Source organism: Rosa rugosa, chromosome 3 (assembly GCF_958449725.1).
Source record: "Rosa rugosa chromosome 3, drRosRugo1.1, whole genome shotgun sequence".
Lineage (NCBI taxonomy): Eukaryota > Viridiplantae > Streptophyta > Magnoliopsida > Rosales > Rosaceae > Rosa > Rosa rugosa.
The window spans coordinates 50967747-50989599 of record NC_084822.1 but is presented as its reverse complement, the minus strand read 5'-3'; the positions used below and the strand labels follow the sequence as shown (position 1 = coordinate 50989599).

Here is a 21853-nt window from a genome sequence, read left to right as displayed (position 1 = left end):
GATTATTAAATGCATACCGTCAACAGTCAGGATGGCCGAGTGGTCTAAGGCGCCAGACTCAAGTTCTGGTCCTCTAACGAGGGCGTGGGTTCAAATCCCACTTCTGACATATTATGTTTTATCATGGTCTTAGAATTTTATTTTTTTTGGAGGATTTTTATTTTTTGGAGAAAGTTTTTCATAAGACGTGAGCCGTAACTAGTTTTTTGTTTAATATTATAAATTACATGTTTTATCATGGTCTTAGAAATTTTAAAAGAAGAACAATAAATTGTTAAGCTCTTTTAACATACGGAGCAAAAAAAAAAAGGTCTCGTGAGAAGTTTTTCATTAGATGTGAGCCGTAACTAGTTTTTTGTTTAATATTATAGATTACATGTTTTATTATGGTCTTAGAAATTTTAAAAGAAGAAGAATAAATTGTTAAGCTCTTTTAACATACGGAGCAAAAAAAAAAAGTTCCTTCCTTTTCTCACGATAGATGACATATTATGTTTTATCTAGGTCTGGGCACGGTCCCAGACCAGCACTGTTTTGACCGGGACCGGGACCGGCAAGTGTACTTCGGGCCGGGCTTTCAATATATGGAAATAGGGACCGGTTAAACCCGGACCGAGAGTAAACGGTCCGGTTTGGCCGGGCTTTCGGTTCCTGGCAGCAGTTGCAGCAGAGCTGCATTTTGCCACCAAAACCTACTGCTGTCCTGCACTCCTGCACTCCAGCTTGGCTGCTTTTGTTTAGGAACTAACTATTAACTATCCAAGAGTCCAAGACCAGCAAGAATGCAAGATCCAAACCTGCAAATTAGCAAATAAAGACTAGGAAATTGCAACTCCAGTCTCCAGCAATTCAATATTATGTACCAATTCATACTACCATAGTACCATTCAACAATCAACTAATCAAGTCATCAAGTGAAGCGAAAAAAGTCAATAACTCAAACTCAATTACTCAAATTCACAAAGACTCAATTCATCAATTGTCAATAACTTGAAATTTGAAACCAATCAACCATTCTGCAAATAAGCAATTAATAACAAAGACTAGGACTACAACTCAGCAACTTTTATTGTGTCAACAAAATAACATATTAAAAATAAAACAAATCAAACGATTCCGCTCTGCAAATAAGCAGTTCAGCTATGCAGCTGTTGTTTTGCAGTTATGCACTTATGCCTCTTCATTTTTTTTTCCCTACACAATTCAGTTTAAAAAGACGTATTACAAGTTTGCAACTTATACTTTGCAATAAGCCAACAATAAAAAGTTAAAAAAAGAAACCGAAAAATGCAGTAAGGAATTATTTTCAGTATTTTGAATCATTTGATATACCTTTCGACTTTCTTGGTGGCAGCAGCAATGCAGACTTTGAGGTTCCAGCTGCAGGTGCAGCTCTTGATGAGGGAGTTGCAGCTGCACTTTTTTTGGAGATTTTTGCAGACCTTGGTGCATTTTCAATTTCGACAGCCACTTGCTTTCCCTTTGCTACATCTGCAACAAGTAAAAGAAGGCAAACAATAAGTGAACGACCTTTTCTTCTTCTTTTTTTCAATTGAAACAACAAATCAACAATCTGCAGCAAGCATACCTCTTTCCATTTTTTCATAAAACTCAAGCTCTTCTAGGCTTGGATAATATTCAATATCAGATTGATCTCGTTTTTTGATCCAGTTTTGCAAACAAATCAATGCTTCCACAGTTGTAGGAGTTAAAGAACTCCTAAAAGGGTCAATGACTCTCCCACCGGTACTGAATGAGGACTCCGATGCAACTGTACTGACTTGGATTGCAAGTACATCCCTTGCAACAAGAGCAAGGTTTGGATATTTGCAGCCTTTGATCTTCCACCAATCAAGCAGCTGCCAATCATCATCTCTGGGATTCTCTAATGGATCAAGTAGATACCTGTCAACTTCACTCTCAACAACAACCTCGTCCGATTCAGCTACGGCTCTTTGCCAACCTTCTAAAATCTCAGCCATTTTCCCGGACATTTTTTTGGTCTTCTCCTTGGACTTGGACTTGGACTTGGAAGATGTGGCTGTTGCTTTTGTGCTGCTAGAAACAACACAGCTTGTTGCAGTGCTGCTCCTAGAACTCTTTGAAGATGCATTGCTTGATGATCTATATAGATCGGTTAAGGATACCAACAGCTCCTTCACATCATTGGCCTTGGCCTTTGCTTCGGCAACATCAAACTGGAGGTGAGTTATGCAAATGTGACTAATGTTCTTCAACTTGAACCTAGGATCCAAGACAAGGGCCACTAACAGCAGCTGGTTCATATCATCAATCGTTCCAAAATACTTCCTAAACTTTGCTCTCATCTTCACTGCCATATCCATCATTAGCAGTTCAGTTTCACTTCCATCGGCATCACTCATCATGAGGACTGGTTGTTGTACAGCTGCCGAGCCTTGAGCCACAGACCTGTAAAAGACAACAGAACTAATTTAATGTCCATTCAAAAAGAAGGTACCAACTTTGAAATTATGAACAATGTAGTAAACCAAAACCGATCAAACTGGGAAGACCGGAAGACACTAGAATCATAAAATTTTGACTGAGAAAACATGTGAATATTTGGAATTAAACTCAACTAGAGAATTGATTCATCCTAAAACTTATGGAACTTAATCTATGTGAAAGAAAAACAGTGGATACACCAAGAACCAAATAACACAATAGTAACTACAAAAGATACGAGTCATGACTCATGACATACGATTGTCCAAACTCCAAAGTTGCTCTGCCTAGAAAATAGAAATGCCTGCTAAACCACCAAAGGAACTTGTGTTGCCTACAAAGCCAAAAGCACCAATTGATAAGGTCAGGCAATCAACTAAATAAAATAAAAAAGGCTCAAGAAATTAAATAAGCACAACCTACCAAGAGTCCAAAAGTGAGTGTCAAAGTCCTCCTTCCTCGTTCCTCCTCGGCTCCTCGCCTCCTCGTCCTCCTCCTTGAACCAGTAAATTGATTATTTTCTTAATCACTTGATAAAATCACTAATTCTATCATTTGATCATTTCTATGATTTTGAAAGCTTGGAATTCAATTAATCAACCATACGGACTTAAATTAAGCAATTAGATAAAACACCATCATTTCATAACTCGCAAAAATAAACCACCCACAAAAATTTAACCCATAATTTAACAGAGGAAAACAAAAGCTGATAACAAAGAACACAAGAACCATCAAACATAAATCTTATACAAAAACAGTGTTACACACTTACACACCAGAAATGGACTTTGAAGACTATCCAATCAATCTCAAAACTTACATAACTCAATAAAGTTTATTACTTTGCGCAAACTAAAAGCAAAGAAGTGAAAGAACAATAACCCACTATCGCAAAAACAAAGATTTATAAACAAATCTAAAAAATCTGACAACAACTCAGTAGCACAGAGCCACAGATCAGAAAGACAAGAGCAAGAAACAAAGATTTGCTCGAGAGACAGAGTAATACCTTTGGAACTGGGTTTCTCAGAGAGAAAGTTTAAGTCTTTGAGAAGAGAAGACCGAGGTTGAGTGAGAGTGTGAGAGTGAGACCGAAGTCGAGAAGAGGGAGTGAGTTTCCCTCAATGGCTCAAGTCTCTCTCCTCACCAAACTAAACTTCACAGCATCTCCCTGAGGACCCTGATCATGTTGGAAGAGTGGAGTTCGATAGATCGGAGGAGTAGCCGAGGCTGAGAGCCCGAGACGGAGTAGCCGAGGCCGAGTAGGTGAGTGTGAGTGTGAGGTCGTATAACTGATCTGATTTAGGTGATTAGGTCATTTAGGATTTTAGGGCCTCATCAATCACGTGTGGTCATGTCCATACTAATAACATAGACCCTAAAAACTAACCAATAAATGAAGGACACATACACATCTTCGGGTTTTTCAGTCCACGAAGTCAGCGCAATTCTGGGACCGGGACCGGACCGGCAACACTTAGTAATGGGACCGAACCGGCCCGAATGTAGTTATTTTTAGTGCAAAACCCGGAACGGACCGGCCGGTCCGGATCGGTTCTATCCGGTTTTTCGGTTTTCCGGTTATTTTTGCCCACCCTTAGTTTTATCATGGTCTTAGAATTTTATTTTTTTTGGAGGATTTTTATTTTTTGGAGAAAGCACTTTGAAAAGGCGAAATAATTTGAGGCAGAATCAACTTCAACCTATTCGCAATAACTTTCTAACACAACTTATAAATTACATTACACAACGCAATTGGTCTCAAATCTGCCATAGTCGCAGGGTTAGCAGTCTTAGGAATTAGACAATGTACCAGGTACGGCTAAAATTTTTCTGTGGAAGGTGTTGAACAATTGTTTACCTACTATAGATAGATTGATTGAGAAACAGGTTCCTCTGGAGATAAGGCCTTGTGTTCTCTGTGGAGTGGGGGAAGAGACAATTGAACACCTATGTAGGCTTTGTCCGTATGTGAGGGGAGTGTTGGATGCCGTGCCTGGAGAAGTACGGACGGCTTACTCTTCTGATGCTAGGTTGTTGCTGTTTTTGGAGTGGATTTGGGGTTGTGCTTCTCACTTGCCTTCCAATTTATGGGCAGCTTTTGTTTATAATTTGTGGGGTATTTGGAAGGAGAGAAATAATAGAGTCTGGGATAATAAACGTATGGAGATGAACCAGGTGGTGCTACTATTGTCGGCTCGTCTCCAGGAGTACCAGAGGCATCAGGGTAAGGGTCAGGGTGGAGGGGGTCGGCGAGTAGTCCCCTGGAAACCTTCCTGTGCAGGGTGGGTGAAGATTAATGTTGACGGTGCATTTCATAAAGATACTGGTACTGGGGGGATTAGAGTCATTATCCGTGATGATATGGGGAAATGTTTGGGAGGTTATTATGCTCCAGTATCTCATGTTTCTTCCCCAGAACAGGTGGAGGCATTGCAGGGAGGGAGGCAGTCTCACTTGCTATTCAGCAAGGTCTCTCTCCGGTGATTTTTGAGACTGATTCTCTTACTCTTTTTCATGCAACAAAGCAGAGAGTCATTTCCCATACTTCCTTCATTGGTCGTGTGTATGATGACATTACCTTTCATCTTCAACAGATGTCGGGTTCTTACTTTATTCATGCTTATCGTCAAGCCAATGTTGTGGCTCATACTTTAGCTCGTTTTGCTTGTTCTTCTGCTAGTTCTTTGTTTTGGGGCCTAGAGCCTCCAACTTGTATTACTGATGTACTTTCCAAGGAGTTTACCTCCTGATTTATTTGAGTTGACAGTTTCTCTCAAAAAAAAAAAAAAAAAACATACGGAGCAAAAAAAAATGCTCTCTCCTTTTCTCATGAGAGAAACCCTAAGGCCGTAACTAGTTTTGACTAGCGGCGGCGCTGCAAATTCACTGATTCACGTCAGCGAGATTTCTCGACTACGTAGTGGTCCTGAACCTTGGACATGGAAGAGTGGCAACTCTTCTTTCTACTCCCCTACTTGGCGGTGACGACGATTGGATTCGACGGAGCTGTTTGATGTCGGGTTCGTCTAGGTGGCGGGTCTACTTCCCAGATGATGGTCATCTCGCCTGCGGTGGTGCGAGGTTCCTTGTCTTCTGTCTTATCGATGATAAGTGGAGCAGAGGTATACGCTGACTTGGTGGTTGGCTTGGATTGGCATCTGTTTTGCTCGAGGCCGACGTCGACATTGGGTGAGGACGACGGCGCTAGGGATGGGTTTCAGGTATCTTCTTGCTGGCAGGAGCGATGGTGGGGTACTGGTGGTGGTTTGCAGCGATGGCATACCCAGGCCGGAGTGTAGATGACGGGGACAACTAGGGTTTGTTCTGGTTGGTTTGGTTGGGCTGCTTAGCCAATATCGGTTTTGGAATGGATCAGAATATGATTGGGCTGCATGGGCCTTCTTCTGGGCTGAGGCTGATTGGAGCTTTTCTTTTTGGGAGGTTCTGATGAATGGAAAGGGAGTGGATGGTGACAAGTCACCTTCTACTCCAACTATTGTTTGATTGTTGTTCCAGGTCGCAAAAATCGGTACTCCATTGGTTCCTTTATTTTATTGCTTTTGAGTACTTAGGTTTTTGTTAGAATAATGGTGCGTGGATTTTTTAAAAGGTGGGTGTACTCTAGGTATGCGGTGTTCTATTACTTTAGAATAGGATGTTTGTATGTCTAAAGGACGGCTATTTCTGTCGACTCCATCGGGGGTGTCGTTTGGTACTGCTTGCTGAATTATAAAATCGGGTTGACCTCTTCGATTAAATAAAAAATGGTCTTAGAAATTTTTATTTTTTAGAGGATTTTCATTTTTTAGAGAAAATTTTCCATGAGACGTAAACCGTAACTAGTTTTTGTTTAATAAAATAAAATACATCTGGTGGACCGTAAAATTTTCAATTAGAGTTTAGTGTGAATAAATTGGATATCATGATTAGTCCGAAGGTTTGTTAAATTTGTTTACCATACATAATACATTAGAGGAAACCATGAAACTATGAGGGCAGCCATGAAAACCTTTATTTTAAATGCGCCATACAAGTGGAAAATACGAGCTTCAGTATAACAAATGAGAACGGTAAGACGGCTTTACGTTTGCATCATCTCAATCCAAATGAAAAAAAAAAAAAAAAAAAAAGAAGGTGAGGGTCTCACATTATCATTTACTCTAGCTAGTTTTGTCCCGTACACTGCAGTAATTAATAGAGGAGGGATCCAAGATAAAAGAGTTTCTTGTGGTGAGGTGATGCAGAACTGCAGAGCACAGCAAACTTAGGCGGCCTCTTCGAATTAGATCAGGTCTGGAGGGAGTGTACTTCTACAGTTTTTGAAAGGACCCCGGCTGCAAACAAAAGATTCCTTCGAGAAAACTGCGCCCACAACAGAAGTCGAACATAACATATCCTTCTACCATTAACTAAGAAATGAAGAAAGAGAAGCTATTAATCAGAATTTTTGCACTTACCCGTAAGGAGTAGACAGGCGTACACTTGGTTGGTAAAGTCTTCAATGACCTCAGTCTGCTAGCACTTCCACTTCTGCTGATCCAAGTCATTACTTAAACCACGTTTTCTTTTTTAAGGAGAGTATCAAAACAAGGGAAGAATAGCTTTGGGAAACTAACTCACTTTTCTTCAGCTTTTGGCAACTTTGTACTTGCAGTTACGTCCCATAATTTTACCGTGCAATCAGCAGATCCAGAAGCAAGGAGTGAACCTTCACCACTGTAGTTTACAACAAGAGAATATTTTAGAGATAATACATGTACAGTTGTACACCAGTACCTAAATGACAATTTCCATTCAATGTGAAATTCGTAGTATGGAGAACAAAATGAATATCCACCTGAAAGCCAATGTCCATACGCATGAGGTATGACCCATCAAAGGTGTAACGCAGCGGCCACTTGAAAGATCCCACATCATGATTGAGCCATCTTCATCACCCGAAGCCATGTACCGACCATCAGGTGACATTGCAAGAGATAAAATCATACTCCTGTGGCCAATAAATATTCGGACACACTCTCCACTCTGCACGTCCCATAATCTAACTGTTTTGTCACTAGAACCAGTTGCAATGTAGTTGCAGTTGGAATGCCATTGTACACACTAAAATATCAATTTTCAATCCATTAGAATTGGTTTTGAAGGATTGCAACACAAGGTATAATCAATTCATGTTCAAACATCTTCAAAACACACAAGTATACTCCCAGAACAGAGGCTTTAAAAAAATAAAAAAATCTGCAGAGAGAGAGAGAGAGAGAGAGAACTGACATCAACATCAGATAAGTGCCCTGCCATTATTCTCAGAGGCTGTATTCTGTCCATAGTCCAAATTCTTGCTGTTCTATCATGTGATGCACTGGCAAAATAATGACCTACTGGGCTAAACTGCACCAGCAGAAACGCTACCACATTAGAGTACAATTATAAGACTGAAAAATAAAATAAAAACAAAAAATGTTGGACTAAAAAAGTCTAATATATAGTGCCTTCCACCAAAGAGGAGATATACAAGCAAGCAGATGCATTTCAGAAAGCTGTTGCTAAAAGATTCAGCCAATCAAATGTACCTGAACATCCCATACAGGGTAGTTATGACCCTTGTAGCAAACAAGATTGGCATTTAGGTTTGTGCTCCACAACCGAACTGCAGCGCAGCAATTTAGCTTGTTACTGTCATAAACAAATTCCTTGGAACATATAGAACACAATACAAACCCACAAAGAGAATGATGTAGGTCAACGTACTAGTTGAGTCTGCTGAAGAGGAAAGTATAAAATCACCCAGAGGATTGAAAGTAGCAGAATAAACTGGCCCTGAATGACCCTGAAACAATGTATATGGCCTTTTCCCGCCATTTGATCCAGCAACTAGTTCACTTGAAGTGGTACCATTTTCACCCTGCAGAATTGCTGACACAAGCATTGTTTAATATAAATTTATAGTAAACCACAGTATCCGAGCAGTGAGCAGAAAACAGACATTCACAAGTAAAATAAGCAGGAACATTTTCAAAGACTAATCAATTTGTTTACAACCAATTCTCCTATGACAAGCCAGGAAATCATGAGTACAATGTTGGTAATAAAGAGGAAATTAGACAACGGAAAACACAAAACAAAAGGCACGGTAAAGGATTAAATGAAACTACTTTCTCCGCAAACCTAAAACTATAATTGGTCATACTTTTCACAAATGATCTTGCATTTCCTCATTTTTTGATAATTGAACTTCTTTAGCACGGTGGACAAATGGATATATCCCACAAGTGCCAAGTAAAAGCACAAGTATGGTTTAGATGACAATTGCAAATTTCAAAAACACCTCTCATTGAGAAAGGCTGAAAGCATCAGCATGCATGAAAGCAGAAGTAACCCAGAATTTTCAGATAAAACCGAAGTTTATAATGACTTACAACCAACAGATTGTTGCCCAATCTTTGCCATATCCCAGACCTGTTGAAGAATGCTTAAATATTAGCACTCAGGTGAAGGACAAGGGGAAGAATATTGAAGTATAAAGAGCAGATGAAACCTTCAGCGACGAGTCAGAAAATCCACCAGCAACCAGGGATCCATCATGGGATATAGATGAACAGTTTAACCTAGCAAATTGTTCAACAAAAAGATAAGTAGTGGAAAAATGGACTCAAACACTACCAATCATCATTGGAAAGGGAAAGTTGAGGACATTACCCATTGTGTGTGTTGATAAATGTATAAAAGCTGACAGATGGCAACGCAGCACTACTCAACTGTACACGGTTTCTCAAGTCCTCAAGAATAGACTGTTCAACTTCTGTTGGACTGAAACAATCAGGAAAAGATTAATCCATAAACTGCACCAGAACCTAAACATGAACCACCAGTTACGATACCCAGACTGTCAACCCAAAATCATACAAAAAGGCTAACAGGGTGCAATTCACTCCAATTAACCTCAAGTTATACAGTTTTCTAATTTTATTAGATCCATTACAGATTAGCACCACCAATATCTTGGCAATTGCAAAGTCTTATGAGAGCGAAGAGGGAAGAGACCAAAAAGGAAAAAAAAAAAAAAAGAACAAAGAAAGAGGATTCCAGAAACTACATTACTGGCAAAGTAAGTTCTGGTTTGACTCGTGGTGCTGTAGGTACAGTGGTTGCCTCGGGGCGTGCACTTTTCACTGTTGCACTAACAGCCTTGTCCTTTTTTTGCTTTTTGATTGAAGCACCCTGTTTACCTCCTTCAATTGATTTTTTCTGAATTCAAAAGATAAAAATAAGAATAAAGACAGATATCATCACAATCAAAAGTCAAAGTTAAAACCATATTACTCAAAACACTAATATTTCTGAAGCTATGGAATTATAATTCAAAGCAGATTTTCACCTTATTTTCATCACCCTCCCCTTCTTTGGTTTCCCCTTCTGCTTTTTCAGAATCTAAAGCCATTCCCCCGGCCTTTTCCAAGCGTTCTTCCAAGGAATCTTCAAGCAACTATATCAAATATAGGATTCACAGTCAAAATCCAGCAACTAAATGGAATATATAAGCATGACTCTGCATGCGAACTCAAGAAAACAAACCAGATATTTCAATAAATACATACCCGACTGGCACAGAGCTTATAACTATAGAAATCTTTTGGCTACAATATAAAACCCGAAAGCTTCACGCAAGGAAATTTTTCAGTAATGAGTAGCAAACCAACCTTACTATATATGCAAATTTTTCTGTCAGTGCTTAATTAATCATATACCTTACAGATAAACTGAGAAAGCTACCTCATTTCTAGCTCAACTATATATGTTTCTTTAATCTAACAACAAATCCTCGCACTTTCACCTACATAACTACTCTGGTTTTTCTATAGGCAGATAACTTTGCAGAGGTGCGTGAAAAGTATTGACCAAAAGGATTATTGTACAACTATATTATGTAACTATCATTATTGCAAAATCTGCACAGCTAGCTATTTCTTTGACAGACAAACAATTGCTACCCTCTTTGAGAACTTGCAAATAAAGACAATGACTACAATTATAAAACAGCAGTTTTAGGTAGCAGTTAAAAGTAAATTTTTATTTGCAAAACGTGAAACAAAGGAAGTTTAGCTTTAAGAGCACAAGATACTTCCAATATACAACTAAATTATTCCTTATGCAACTTGTTAAAAGAGGTTTGGATTGCTCAAATTGAGCAGAGGAACACAAAGGAAAATGACATATGCACTATACTACTCAGCAGCATTACTGACTAACCCCCCAATGAATTTCCTTCTGGTTTATTTGATTAGCCGACTCCTGGCTGCCTCCAGTAAGTGTTACAGCCTCAGCATCATCAGTAATTGAGCTAGGTTGTCCAGGAGAAACTGCAAAACCAATAAACACACACGTAGATACAGAAATCCATTATAAAAACATATAAGTTGTGGTCAAACAGATATTACCTTGGAAATTAATATGCTCATTGATAATCCCAAGCATTGTGGTGGACTGTGACTTGTGCAAAAACTGTAGCAGAAGCTCGTAGGAGTACTGGAAAGACAGTTGACCAAAAATAAGAAGGTAGGAGTACTCAAAAAACTAAAAACAACTAGAAAGTTACCTGACATATCTTTATGTTCACTTTGCTCTGCCTAAGAGAATGAGCAAATTCCATCTCCTGAATAACAAGAGAACGGTGAGAGATCATCTATGGTGTTGATGTACTCTTGAAACATAGATGCAATGATGATTGTTCAGGAAAAAACCACCTCTAAATGAGAGGGCGAAAGAACTCCTTCCAACTTCTGTAGATCTCGTAGGTGCATCATTTCATGGTCTTCACGGAAGCTATTGAAAAATGTCCGAGCTGGTAATATCCACAATAGTCATGTAAGTATAAAAGAAAAGGGACCATTTGTGCACCCATTGAATTGCATATATGTCAGAAATATGAAATAAATAAAAACTGGCATGAACAATGGCAAGGAGTAAGAAACGCACCTTCTTGAATGTGACCTTTGGCAACCAGATCCATGAAACAATGAATGAATACCGGATAAAGAACACGAAGCAACTCATGCTGCATACATATAAACTCAAAGAATAGTAAACACATTGAATTAAAATCCACCAAAAAGAAACCAAGAAATCAAAAGATTAGTTTACCCTGTACAAATCCAGAGAAGTATAAGTCCATGACCTCAACTTGGCATATCCATCTTGGTACCGTGCTGGACCATCCTCAAATCTGAAAAACAAAACAGTATCACTAGTGATAACGAAACAAGCTTGAATCAAGAAGAATAGCATAAACAAACAGAAAAAAGTGAAGAGTGTTGGAATTCATGTACTTCATTGTACTACAAACACTGACAATTGAGGGCGAAACTGATACCGGACAAGGAGGATTCAACTTCCAAATCTAATTGATGACAATGTTGAAGCTATCCTACAACTAACTGATCCAGCAAAGTGAAGAATTCCAGAAAGTGTTCCATGGGCGAAATTTGGTACACAGAAACAAAATCTCAGCTCCTAAACTGGAATGTTCATATATGAGACGCTTACAAAACAAGAGCCGAAAGTGTGTCACGCATAACCTAAGCGCATGAATATGAATATGAATATGAATGCGAGAGAGAGATTGTACTGACTCGGAGAAGGCGAGGATTTGCCTGACGACGTCGGGGTCGAATTGAGAGACCGGGGAGGAAGAAGAATTGGTGGTGGATTGCTGAAGTTCTTCTTGGAGAGCGTGCTCCGTTAACTTGAGCCCTTTCTTCTTCAAGTAGGCTTCCACGAATTTCTGAAGCTTCTCCTCGTCCATTTCAAACAAACTAGCAACCCAACCCTCTCCCCGATTTGCTTCTTTCTTTCTTTCTTTTATGTAAATCTTCGACTCTGAAATCCTGGGCCGTTTTCAAGCTTATGGGCTTCAAACAGTTTGGGCTTTTTTTTTTCATTACTTGTTTTCCATTGCTCTAATTTAGATTCCACAGTCAAATCATGTCAAGCCAAAGGTCCCAAAATAAGAGTACGTGTTCATGACCATTGGTTAGGTTAGGTTAGCTAGGTTAGAGGACGAGATTGGGGTCAATCGCTTATATATGATATATCATATGCTCCAATGTGGAAATGGAAAATTTCATAAACAAAACCAGGAAACCTCTATGGCTCTATATATGCATATACTTAAGCAAGTTTGTGAATCATCGATCACCGAGGTACATTTGTCAGTACTTGTTTGAAACTTGCAGCAACCTGCACTGATTTCTCAGACCCCTCCCGATCTGCTTTATCTTTTTCTTTCAAAAAGTCAGCCAACCTGACCCGAAACTCTGCTTCTTCTTGCTCTCTTGCAAGTCTCGCGTCTTTGTACGTCTTTGATTCTGCCGCAAGGCTTGCAAGCTTGCTCGCTCGGCTGCGCATGAAGCCCACATTCATGCCTAACATCTCAGAGGCTTGCAAGGTCTTGTCCCACTTCGAAAACTCAGACTCCTCGGTGGTAATCTTGCAGAATTTAATTGCATCTGCAATATTGACCGTCTCAGAGATTAGTCCAGCAACCAGCTGGCTGTTAAGAGACTCCACAAGATTTTCATGCAGGTATGAGTTTTGGCCGCGGCAAAGCTCATAATATTTCTTCAGGACGAGTTTAGGAACCTGGGAATTGATGTTACAGCCATTGAATATGATCTTGAACTTCTCGATGCATGTCACTTCTTTAAAACAAGTGACAGAAGACTCCGAAAGCCCAGCTCCTTTGAAAATTTCAGGGTCAATATCATCTTCACTCTCTGCACCGGCTTCATAATTGTCAATATAATTGAACATATCTTCTTCACTCTCTGTACCTCCGACATAATTGTCAATGTACAATATATCTTCAGAAAGATCACATGTTGTTGGAATACTACATGTAGTAACGGATGCCATTTGAGAGTCCTCTGCGTGATCTGAATTAGGTAAATTATACAAGGTGACTTATGACTGTAAAACCGGCCAGTTATCAAAAAACCTGTTGAATTTTTAAACAACTTACCGCCGGGAAACTTCAGTTTTTTTGAACCATTTGGTTTAACTATATAAACCTAAACAAGTAGGCAGCAAAAGAATTAGTGGTTCTTGTAACCAAAAAAAGAATTAGTGGTTCTAGCTAATGTATCTCAACGTGTTTGCATCTTCAAATAAGCTTTGCATTATAGAAAAGACATGACCGCAGGGCAATGACAAATTAATGTTAATTTAACTAAATGTATCACGATGTCACTCTCAAAATCAAACAATATACAGCCACGGGTCGAAACAAGCAATTGAAGGACTGAATCATATATTTACCTTAAATTCATGAGCCCTGACTTTTTGGAAGACTAAAACATCTCCCTCAAGCAAATGGTGATGAATGGAAAACCCTCTCCATCCAGCACTTAATCCCATCTTATGACCGAGATATGTTGTTTTGAACTTATCGCCAGTTTCATCTTCCAATATAATCCTCTGGTCGCTTGTTCCTATATGTTTGTGGCAGAATGTCGAAGGAAGACCCTGCCAAGTGCCAACCCAAAATCCTTATAGCCGTATGGATACATACAATACTACTAGCTAGCTAGTTCTTAATTACCTTGATAGATATAACTAACAATTTTACAAAAATTATACTACTGTGAAGAGAGAGTGATCACTGAGATTTAACTACCAGCCAGAAGCCTCCAGCAACATGTGATGGAAGCATCTCTTTGACAAAATGAGGACATTTTACTGGCATTTGATCTGCAAGTTCCTCAGCTCTTTCCAGAAGTGATGATTTCTCAGATACGGCTCTCTTTAATCGTTTCGGCCTATGGCTATCAGTTGGTAAAATTTAGATTTCTCACCACATATTACATTACTTTAGGCAAAACAAAATATAAAGTAATAATTTTCTAACCTTTGAGCTGCCTTCTTTGAATTACCACAGGCCACCTGTCCAGAATTTAAGAGTTGAATGACAAAGGAAAAAAAAATGATCCATCAACAAACTGTAATTAAAATAACTGCTACCTTCCCGGCCATATCAAGAAAACGATTTAGAATTTGGCTAAAAAACAAGTTTGAAGTAGATAATTTTAACTCCCATATTGTGGGACATGCAAGGTCCCTCCGACCTTTTCGAATAATGCAAAAATTATATTGGCATTTGTATATAACCAAATAGCATACGTACAATGAACATAAAAATGAAAGGTTCTTCGAAATTAATTGCCAGTAGGTCGTTGCTATATATAAAAGGCTATATGATCGATACTATATGAAAATGCACATGAAAATGTTCAATACTATATCCAGAGAAAAGATACAAGTAGCTAGTAAACTTAATGTATAGGAAGCCCAGCAGGGAAGGGAAAAAAACAAGGCAAGGGTTGATTAAAGCTCACGCATGCAGCAACTGCTTCTCACATTGTTTTCAAGTATCTGTTTCTCTTGTTTATTTGAAGGTCTTTCCCTCTTAGCGATCTTCTTAGCCTAATAAAATAGTGGATCAGTTACTCTGTTAACAACCAAACCAATTCAATTATAAGCTGAAACAGAATTACCTTGGAGCTCTGTTTTGCCATTAATAGACGTAGTCTCTGGAACTGAGAACGGGGAGTAAGTGAATACTGTTTTTTCTGTTTACTTGTTTTCTTTGCAGAGAATCAAGTTTGAAGACTGTACAAACATAGAGGTATATATACATACACAGATCGCGAGAGAGTTGAAAACATGATCGAGTTGAATTGAAACACACGTACAACGGCTAGAAGATTACCTCAATTGGGGGCGCCTTCGAAGGTGGTAGTGATCGTCGTGTCAAACGTACTTGACGCCATAATCTAATCGTGTTACGTTCCTTAATGATAAATATAATGAGTCTTTCATTTGATTTAACCTTCTTGTTTTTTAGAGAAAATTTAGAATTATCAATTGGCATTTAACCTAATTGAAATCTATACTATTATTAAAAGAAGATGATTTGTTAGCCAAAATCTAAAATTTTAACAGAATTGACCCTAGAAAATTAATAAACATTGAGAATGAATTCTCTCTCCAATTTTCTTTTGTCTGCAATAACCAACTATTTTCTTTTTTATTTTCTGAAGAAAAAAAAATGTGCTTGCACATGCAGAGCATGTGTGGATAAATGCTAGTATTTAAACTATTGATTGCAATCTAAGCAATTAAATAAGTCCGAGAAAGGAGAAAAGAAAAGAAAAAGAAAGAAGGAAAATATGTATTATTATAAAAACCATAATCACGTACCGATCATGAACGTGGTGGGTAAACATATTAGTACTAGAATTCAGTAGGGCTGGGCATAACCGAATACAAAGCAGTTTTCCGACCGCACCGACCCGAAAAATGTGGGTCGGTTTCCGAAACCGAATGAAGAAGGAAAAAAGAGGGAAATTTCCGAACCGAAACCGAATGTATACGGGTCGAAAGCGGTGTTGGTCGTTATACCGACCGCTTAACAACCGAACCGACCGAATTTGTTAATATAAATTATATGATTTATATTATGTGTCAATACTTGATAGGTTGTTTTCTTTCTTTCAGTGTACCGTACCACACTGAATCACCACACCTAATATATGTAGGCTACACCCACACAGCCGCATTCATTTGTGATTTCTCTTTCAGAAGCCTAACTCTCATTCTCTCTCAGCCTCCGAACAAAAAGTCCAATTGGGGTTTAGAACTCAACCTCTCGATCTCTCTCCGATTCTCTGCCCTCGGTCAGCCATCTCCGACGTCTCTCTATCCACCAGTATGTGTGAAGAAATTACTCAAATTGGGATTTTTTTTTTTCACCTAATGTTGGGGTTGTTTGTTGGATTGATTACCTGATGTTGGTCACAGGTATAAAACTGAGTATAGATATTGGGTTTAAAAATGAGTCGATCTCTTTGCACATCTCTTGAATGATTATGGTTTGGAACTGTTGTTTATAACTGTGGTTTGGATCTGTGGTTTGGAAGGAAATTTGTTCAAGTTCTGGGTTTAGAACTCTGGAAATTGTTTTTGCTTATGGTTTAGAATTGAGTATTGTTTCTTCTGCTTGTGTACAACATCTAAGGCTGATCTTCTTGTGGATTTTTTTGGCAGATGATGGAAGGAAGTCAAGGAACCGAAACCGATCTGCCCCGATTCAGAAATTCGGTGCAACCGAAAATTTGGCCCAGCCTAGTACAAATCCGGTGTTCGGTTTCACAAATAGACTTTCCGATTTTTTCGGTTCGAACTCGGTTTGGGCTGATAACCGACCCGCCCCGACTATGCCCAGGCCTGTCTAATTCAGGCAGCACTCCACTACTAGAGACCAGAGTTGCAAGTCCATGCATGATCACCATGATGTGTGTCAACCCTATCAGTAGAAGCAGAAAAGTTATTTTATATATTAATTGGAGGAATATTAATATGCACCCATGATCGATCATAGGTGATAGGGTTATATGCATGGAGAAATTGATCCAGGGTAAGAAGTTCGAGCCCCATCAAGGGTGGGAATGGGGTGGGGTTTTTATATATATATATATATACAGCAAGGTTCCAAAGAGGACGTCCGTGATATACTTGATCTGCGGATGTGCCATTCTGAGCCGTCCATTGATTTAAATGAAAACAAACGGCTCAGATCGAGATTTTCCAAAAACAATCGCGGGTCAAATATATAGCTCTGTGCTTCAACCCTGACTCAGAGGAGTCAATGACAAAACCAGAGTTCTCGTCTCGACTGCTCCGACCAAAATCCAGTTCTCCAACCCGACTCCCAGCGATGCAACCAAAGTCTGGTTCTCCACCCAAAATCCAGTTCTCCAACCCGACTCCCAGCGATGCAACCAAAGTCTGGTTCTCCACCCAAAATCCAGGTCTTCTCGTTATTGATACTAGAAACTCGTCTCAGGTTGCACGATTGTTGCAACCCAATCTTTCTTTTTTTCTTCCTCTCATGAAAATTGTAGTTCTCTTATGGTCCCATCCTCCCTTGAGGTTTTCGCGTCAAAAGTTGGAGACTTGGAAGCAAAGAAGCACATCTAGAGTATGGGTTCTCTCTCTTTTCTGATTTGTTTGATTTCCAATTACAAAATTTAGGGTTTTTTTTTTCCTATTTGGGACTTTTCTTCTTTCTGTTTCTGGGTTTCTTCAAGGCTTGCTAGAATACACTTCCTTGTTTAATTGGTTAGTTGTTTTATTGTTCTTTGTATACCAGATACCATAATTGGGATTTTTGCTTCTTTTTTTTCTTTTTCCCGTTTCTACTAGTGACTCTGGTTTACTCTTAATGTTGCAGCATTGCTGGCATATGCCTCATGTTTACTGGGAACTCGTTTTTTCTGTGGGCTAAAAGGAAAGGAAGGTTCCCTCGACTGTTTATCATAGTTAGACGAATGTCGGATGAAATGAAGTATCGGCACATGAATGTTGTATATGTATCCAGCAGGGATTCCATGATAAAAGGCTTTAGTTAATGTTAATTTTGAGTACTGGTCTTGTTCTGGTGGTTTGGTGAATTGAAACTATGTTTATCTGTTTGGTCCCGATCTTTATAATTCAATTCCATTCCCTTGTTGGTGTTTCTGGTTAAATTTCCTGAAGTTGATCTTGAGTTGGAACTAATTGAATCTTTCCAGCTTCAACTATGTTTTGTCACTACTAGAGAGAAGTAGCAATAACATAAGTCCCTAATGACATGCTTTTATGTCATCCTTGTTATCCTTTAACTGGTCACGTGAATCTTCTTCATTTGCCTATTTTATAGTGTTTGGCTGATGCCTGAAAATAGAGGACCCTTTCTAATGCGAAGGGATAGTTGTGAACAAAGTGGTCCCAAAGTAGAAGAATCTGAGCCAAAAAAAAGCATATATCAGTTCTTGGACTGAAGAAATCATTTACAGAAGAGAATCAAGAACTTCTTGCAAGTACCCCTTGGATCACATGACTTTATTTTGTACATGCCACTTTCTTGATCCAGCTTAGGCTATTCTAGTGGAAGGTATAATAAAATGAAAAAAACTCATCAAGACAATACTATGGCATGTGTATTTGTTAGTAATGCTCGATTTGTCTTCTCAAAGAAGGATCATCATTAGCTTCCCCTCCCCTCCCCTCTCCCACACCTGATATAAGATCTTCTTTTCTGCGTGGTGGCATGAGTCAAGAAGGTTAGGAAACCCATTCGCCGGCTGCTGGATTACCTACTGGCACCTACTCCTTGTGTTCGACGTCCGAAGAAGATGGTGACAGATCAATAGGAAGACTAGTTGCCTATCAGTTATTATGTTATGATTGGTACACCAAGCAAACAAATCACATCAAGAATTGTGACCTTTTAGAAATTAAATGAACAATCTCATTTATGTAGTGTAACGAGAAGCAAAATTATTGCAGGGATAGATTTGAAACAAAAAGTATTGCAAAAGAATACCATCTAGATTAACATTACAACATGAACAACACAAAATCAAGTATAAAATTCTTTCAACCACGACGGCCCTGGTTTGAAGGGGTCAGATTCTTCATATGCCTCAGGTCTATAAAACCCAGCATCATTCACACGGTTATTTAGCACCTGAAGGATGGCTTTCTTCTTACCGCCATACTCATCTCGGTTGTTCTCAACATACTCGTTGGCCTCGGCCGCAATTTCATTCACAAAATCAAACCGGTTGTCCTCTGAGAGTAGTAGTCTCTTGATGTCCATTCCCAAGAGCTGTCCTTCATCCTTTACCTTCCGAACTTGTTCCTCCAGGGAAGGCACTCTCTCCATTTTGTATCGCAACATGTCATCCTTCTTTGTCTAAAGCATGGAAAATGTGCACATGTTTAGTCAATGCTCAATAGCACAGTATGAGAAGGTTCTGACTTGCAGGGTTACAACACAGTATTGATCACTCAAGCAAGTTTCCTTTCCAGATCTCAACCTAAATTTTCTTTTCAAATTGGTAACAATATGATATTAGACTGCGTAGCTAGTAGCTGAAATTTATCACTAGTCACAGAATTTCTGGGAAAAAGAGAAATTTGCATATAAAATACTCTCCAGTTCTACACACTACGATCCATACGAAAGAACCTCAAACTTTTATTAAGCAATAGAAATCATGTTTTGCCATTAGAAACCAACCAAACAATAGAATCATCGACTTAACTTACAATACTTGACTATCAAATATTCTCACCTCCAATCCAACCCCTTACTGTAACAGACTAAGAGCCTATTTATGCTCAAGCACCATCAACCAAATCCATACTGTAATTTAAATTGCTCAAAGCTTGTGTTCTAAACCCCATCCTTTAATTCTTAAAAGTCAAAAGTTATGTACTTTCAAATTTATTATGTTTCTCTTACACTAGACACTCAACCAAGTTCACCTTCCCATATTTCAATCCAAATCCTCTTTGTGGATCGAAATCAACATGAAAAGTCCAGACTGTATAAGACTACATGCCTGGTAGCAGCCACTGAACTTGTCACGAGTCAAAGAATCCCATCTCAAGATGTCACCACATCCAGTTACACACAGCTCAACTCAATATGAGAAAAACCTCACTTCTTCATGTCTTGCTCTTAAAAACAAACCAAACCTCACTTCTTCAAGTCTTGACCACCACTAACAATTCCACTAGTTTTTTTCAAACCCCATTATTACTTCCCAGAATCACTTCTTTCACTTCCATCATAACATAAACATCAGATAGATCAATCAATTAGGGTTTTTCAAACAGTACCAGTTTCCTTCGACGCCAGACGCTCCGACCTTTCCCTTTCCTTTGCTCCCCTGCAATCACCTGTTTGAGACATTATTCTGCGAAATGAGATTATTCTGTTTGAGACATTGAAACTGAAAGCACACATAAGATCAACAAAAGAAAGCACTCCATTTCATTTCATCCGACATTCGTCTAACTATGATAAACAGTCGAGGGAACCTTCCTTTCCTTTTAGCCCACAGAAAAAACGAGTTCCCAGTAAACATGAGGCATATGCCAGCAATGCTGCAACATTAAGAGTAAACCAGAGTCACTAGTAGAAACGGGAAAAAGAAAAAAAAGAAGCAAAAATCCCAATTATGGTATCTGGTATACAAAGAACAATAAAACAACTAACCAATTAAACAAGGAAGTGTATTCTTAGGCCTGGCATGTGAGCCCGTGACCCGCAAACCCGCCCGAAACCCGCACGGTTAAAGCCCGCACTAACCCGCCCATTTTTGAAGGGTTAATGCTCATACACCCTGAATCCATCAAAATACCTCCCAAAAACCCCAACAAATTATTTTTATTCCTCTTTACCCGGACTCCTGTCCCTTTCTTTCTCACCTACCCAACATATCTCTTTTTCTTGCCATCAGTACCCTTCTGTTGGTTCTTTGCATGTTCATATAGTTTAATATTTTTCTGTTACAATTGATGAAACGTGGTGGGCCCATTCTTAAATTTATTTGTTTAAAGAAAAGTGTTAGAATTCATCCTCTATTCTAAAAGGTAAACAGTACGTTTTAATATTCATAATTTCGATTGTCGATCGACTTGAGCTAAATGTTATCTGCAAAAATACTAGCAAAGAATTAAATCAAGAAAGAGAAAAATTGAGAAAATTGAAAGACTATAGAGAACGTCTTCCTAGAGAAACTCCCAATTATTGGGATATCCTCTATAGACTTCAAACCAGAATTTATAAATTAGAAGAAGATATTGAAAATCTTTTATATATTCTGGGCGAGGAACAAAAACCTCTTGATTATTTGAGCATTGGTTAGATCCGCAAATCACTGGTATCAGAGCTTGCAAAGAGCTCAACAGGGGAATCCCCAATGGGGACAATGTCTGACTTAATATTAGAGAAGTTGAATTCTCTATTAATATCCTCTGATGAGAAACATCAGACCCTGTTACAAGAACTATCTAGATCTCAAGATCATCTAGATACGTTACCTGATATAATCGCTCGATTAGAAAAATTAGAGAAAAAAATGGATTATATCAAAGAACTTCCAAAAACGGAAGAAGAAAAGCTAACAAGTGTTAGTAGAAAAATCAATGAACAGCAAAAAACGCTGGATTCTATGAAAAATATACTGAAGGACAAGAAAGTGCCTACAGTAAAACCAAAGAAAACTAATGGATTCAAACCATTAGAAAGACCAGATAAGAATCTTGTTCCAAACATGATTTTTCTGGATCCTTCAACTAGTTCTACTAGTATTCGGTATGAAAAGCCGAAGGAGACTCGAGATGTTAACATGTTAAGTATCTTTGGAAAAAAGAAAGGAGTACAACTCCTAAATGCTGAAGAATTTGAATACAACGAAATTGAACAGGAGGTAAAAAACTCCGCAATTCCCAAATTAGATTTCAGACAAATCTACAAAAGGGGAACGTTTGACTT

General features: G+C 38.7%; 3 protein-coding genes, 1 long non-coding RNA gene and 1 other non-coding gene across 5 annotated transcripts; 2 read left to right on the top strand and 3 right to left on the bottom strand.

The window, feature by feature from the left end:
- Positions 1 to 25: 25 nt before the first annotated feature.
- Positions 26 to 109, top strand: TRNAL-CAA (transfer RNA leucine (anticodon CAA)). Its single transcript has one exon. It is a non-coding gene; the product is annotated as a tRNA-Leu (tRNA).
- Positions 110 to 6454: 6345 nt separating this feature from the next.
- On the bottom strand, positions 6455 to 12310 carry LOC133738957 (transcription initiation factor TFIID subunit 5). Its single transcript, XM_062166660.1, has 19 exons — positions 12099 to 12310; positions 11611 to 11692; positions 11446 to 11524; positions 11214 to 11311; positions 11066 to 11122; positions 10908 to 10995; positions 10720 to 10829; positions 9848 to 9955; positions 9566 to 9717; positions 9169 to 9279; positions 9008 to 9077; positions 8889 to 8928; positions 8221 to 8385; positions 8043 to 8119; positions 7744 to 7860; positions 7310 to 7575; positions 7093 to 7188; positions 6930 to 7002; positions 6455 to 6834 (listed from the first exon to the last, which is right to left on the bottom strand). Exons 1-19 carry the CDS (start codon positions 12269 to 12271, stop codon positions 6760 to 6762), a joined length of 2037 nt encoding a protein of 678 aa, XP_062022644.1. The 5' UTR covers positions 12272 to 12310; the 3' UTR covers positions 6455 to 6759.
- A 350-nt stretch (positions 12311 to 12660) lies between these two features.
- On the bottom strand, positions 12661 to 15038 carry LOC133737911 (B3 domain-containing protein Os01g0234100-like). The gene is made up of 7 exons (XM_062165376.1): positions 15018 to 15038; positions 14881 to 14946; positions 14372 to 14406; positions 14141 to 14288; positions 13783 to 13989; positions 13487 to 13535; positions 12661 to 13400 (listed from the first exon to the last, which is right to left on the bottom strand). The coding sequence occupies exons 1-7, from the start codon at positions 15036 to 15038 to the stop codon at positions 12661 to 12663; spliced, it is 1266 nt and encodes a 421-aa protein (XP_062021360.1).
- Positions 15039 to 17012: 1974 nt separating this feature from the next.
- Positions 17013 to 18050, top strand: LOC133741490 (uncharacterized). The gene is made up of 2 exons (XR_009861956.1): positions 17013 to 17503; positions 17756 to 18050. It is a non-coding gene; the product is annotated as an uncharacterized LOC133741490 (long non-coding RNA).
- A 257-nt stretch (positions 18051 to 18307) lies between these two features.
- Positions 18308 to 20673, bottom strand: LOC133737910 (protein PLASTID TRANSCRIPTIONALLY ACTIVE 7-like). Its single transcript, XM_062165375.1, has 4 exons — positions 20666 to 20673; positions 20373 to 20460; positions 20194 to 20253; positions 18308 to 19261 (listed from the first exon to the last, which is right to left on the bottom strand). The coding sequence occupies exons 1-4, from the start codon at positions 20671 to 20673 to the stop codon at positions 18926 to 18928; spliced, it is 492 nt and encodes a 163-aa protein (XP_062021359.1). The 3' UTR covers positions 18308 to 18925.
- Positions 20674 to 21853: the final 1180 nt, after the last annotated feature.

Bases quoted from the DNA above. Each gene is read 5' to 3' on its own strand.
- LOC133738957 (XM_062166660.1), bottom strand. From the start codon at position 12,271: ATGGACGAGGAGAAGCTTCAGAAATTCGTGGAAGCCTACTTGAAGAAG. The intron at 8,929-9,007 runs GTTTCATCTGCT...ATTCTTCAACAG, and splicing joins TTTCTGACTCGTCGCTGAAG to GTCTGGGATATGGCAAAGAT. The intron at 8,120-8,220 runs GTACGTTGACCT...GCTGCGCTGCAG, and splicing joins CTCTTCAGCAGACTCAACTA to TTCGGTTGTGGAGCACAAAC.
- LOC133737911 (XM_062165376.1), bottom strand. From the start codon at position 15,038: ATGGCAAAACAGAGCTCCAAG. The intron at 14,947-15,017 runs GTAATTCTGTTT...CTATTTTATTAG, and splicing joins TGGCAAAACAGAGCTCCAAG to GCTAAGAAGATCGCTAAGAG. The intron at 14,407-14,880 runs GTGAGAAGCAGT...AATTCTGGACAG, and splicing joins AACAGATACTTGAAAACAAT to GTGGCCTGTGGTAATTCAAA.
- LOC133737910 (XM_062165375.1), bottom strand. The intron at 20,254-20,372 runs GTTAGACGAATG...TGTCTCAAACAG, and splicing joins TCCCTCGACTGTTTATCATA to GTGATTGCAGGGGAGCAAAG. The intron at 19,262-20,193 runs GTACTGTTTGAA...TCCATGCTTTAG, and splicing joins TCTGGCGTCGAAGGAAACTG to ACAAAGAAGGATGACATGTT.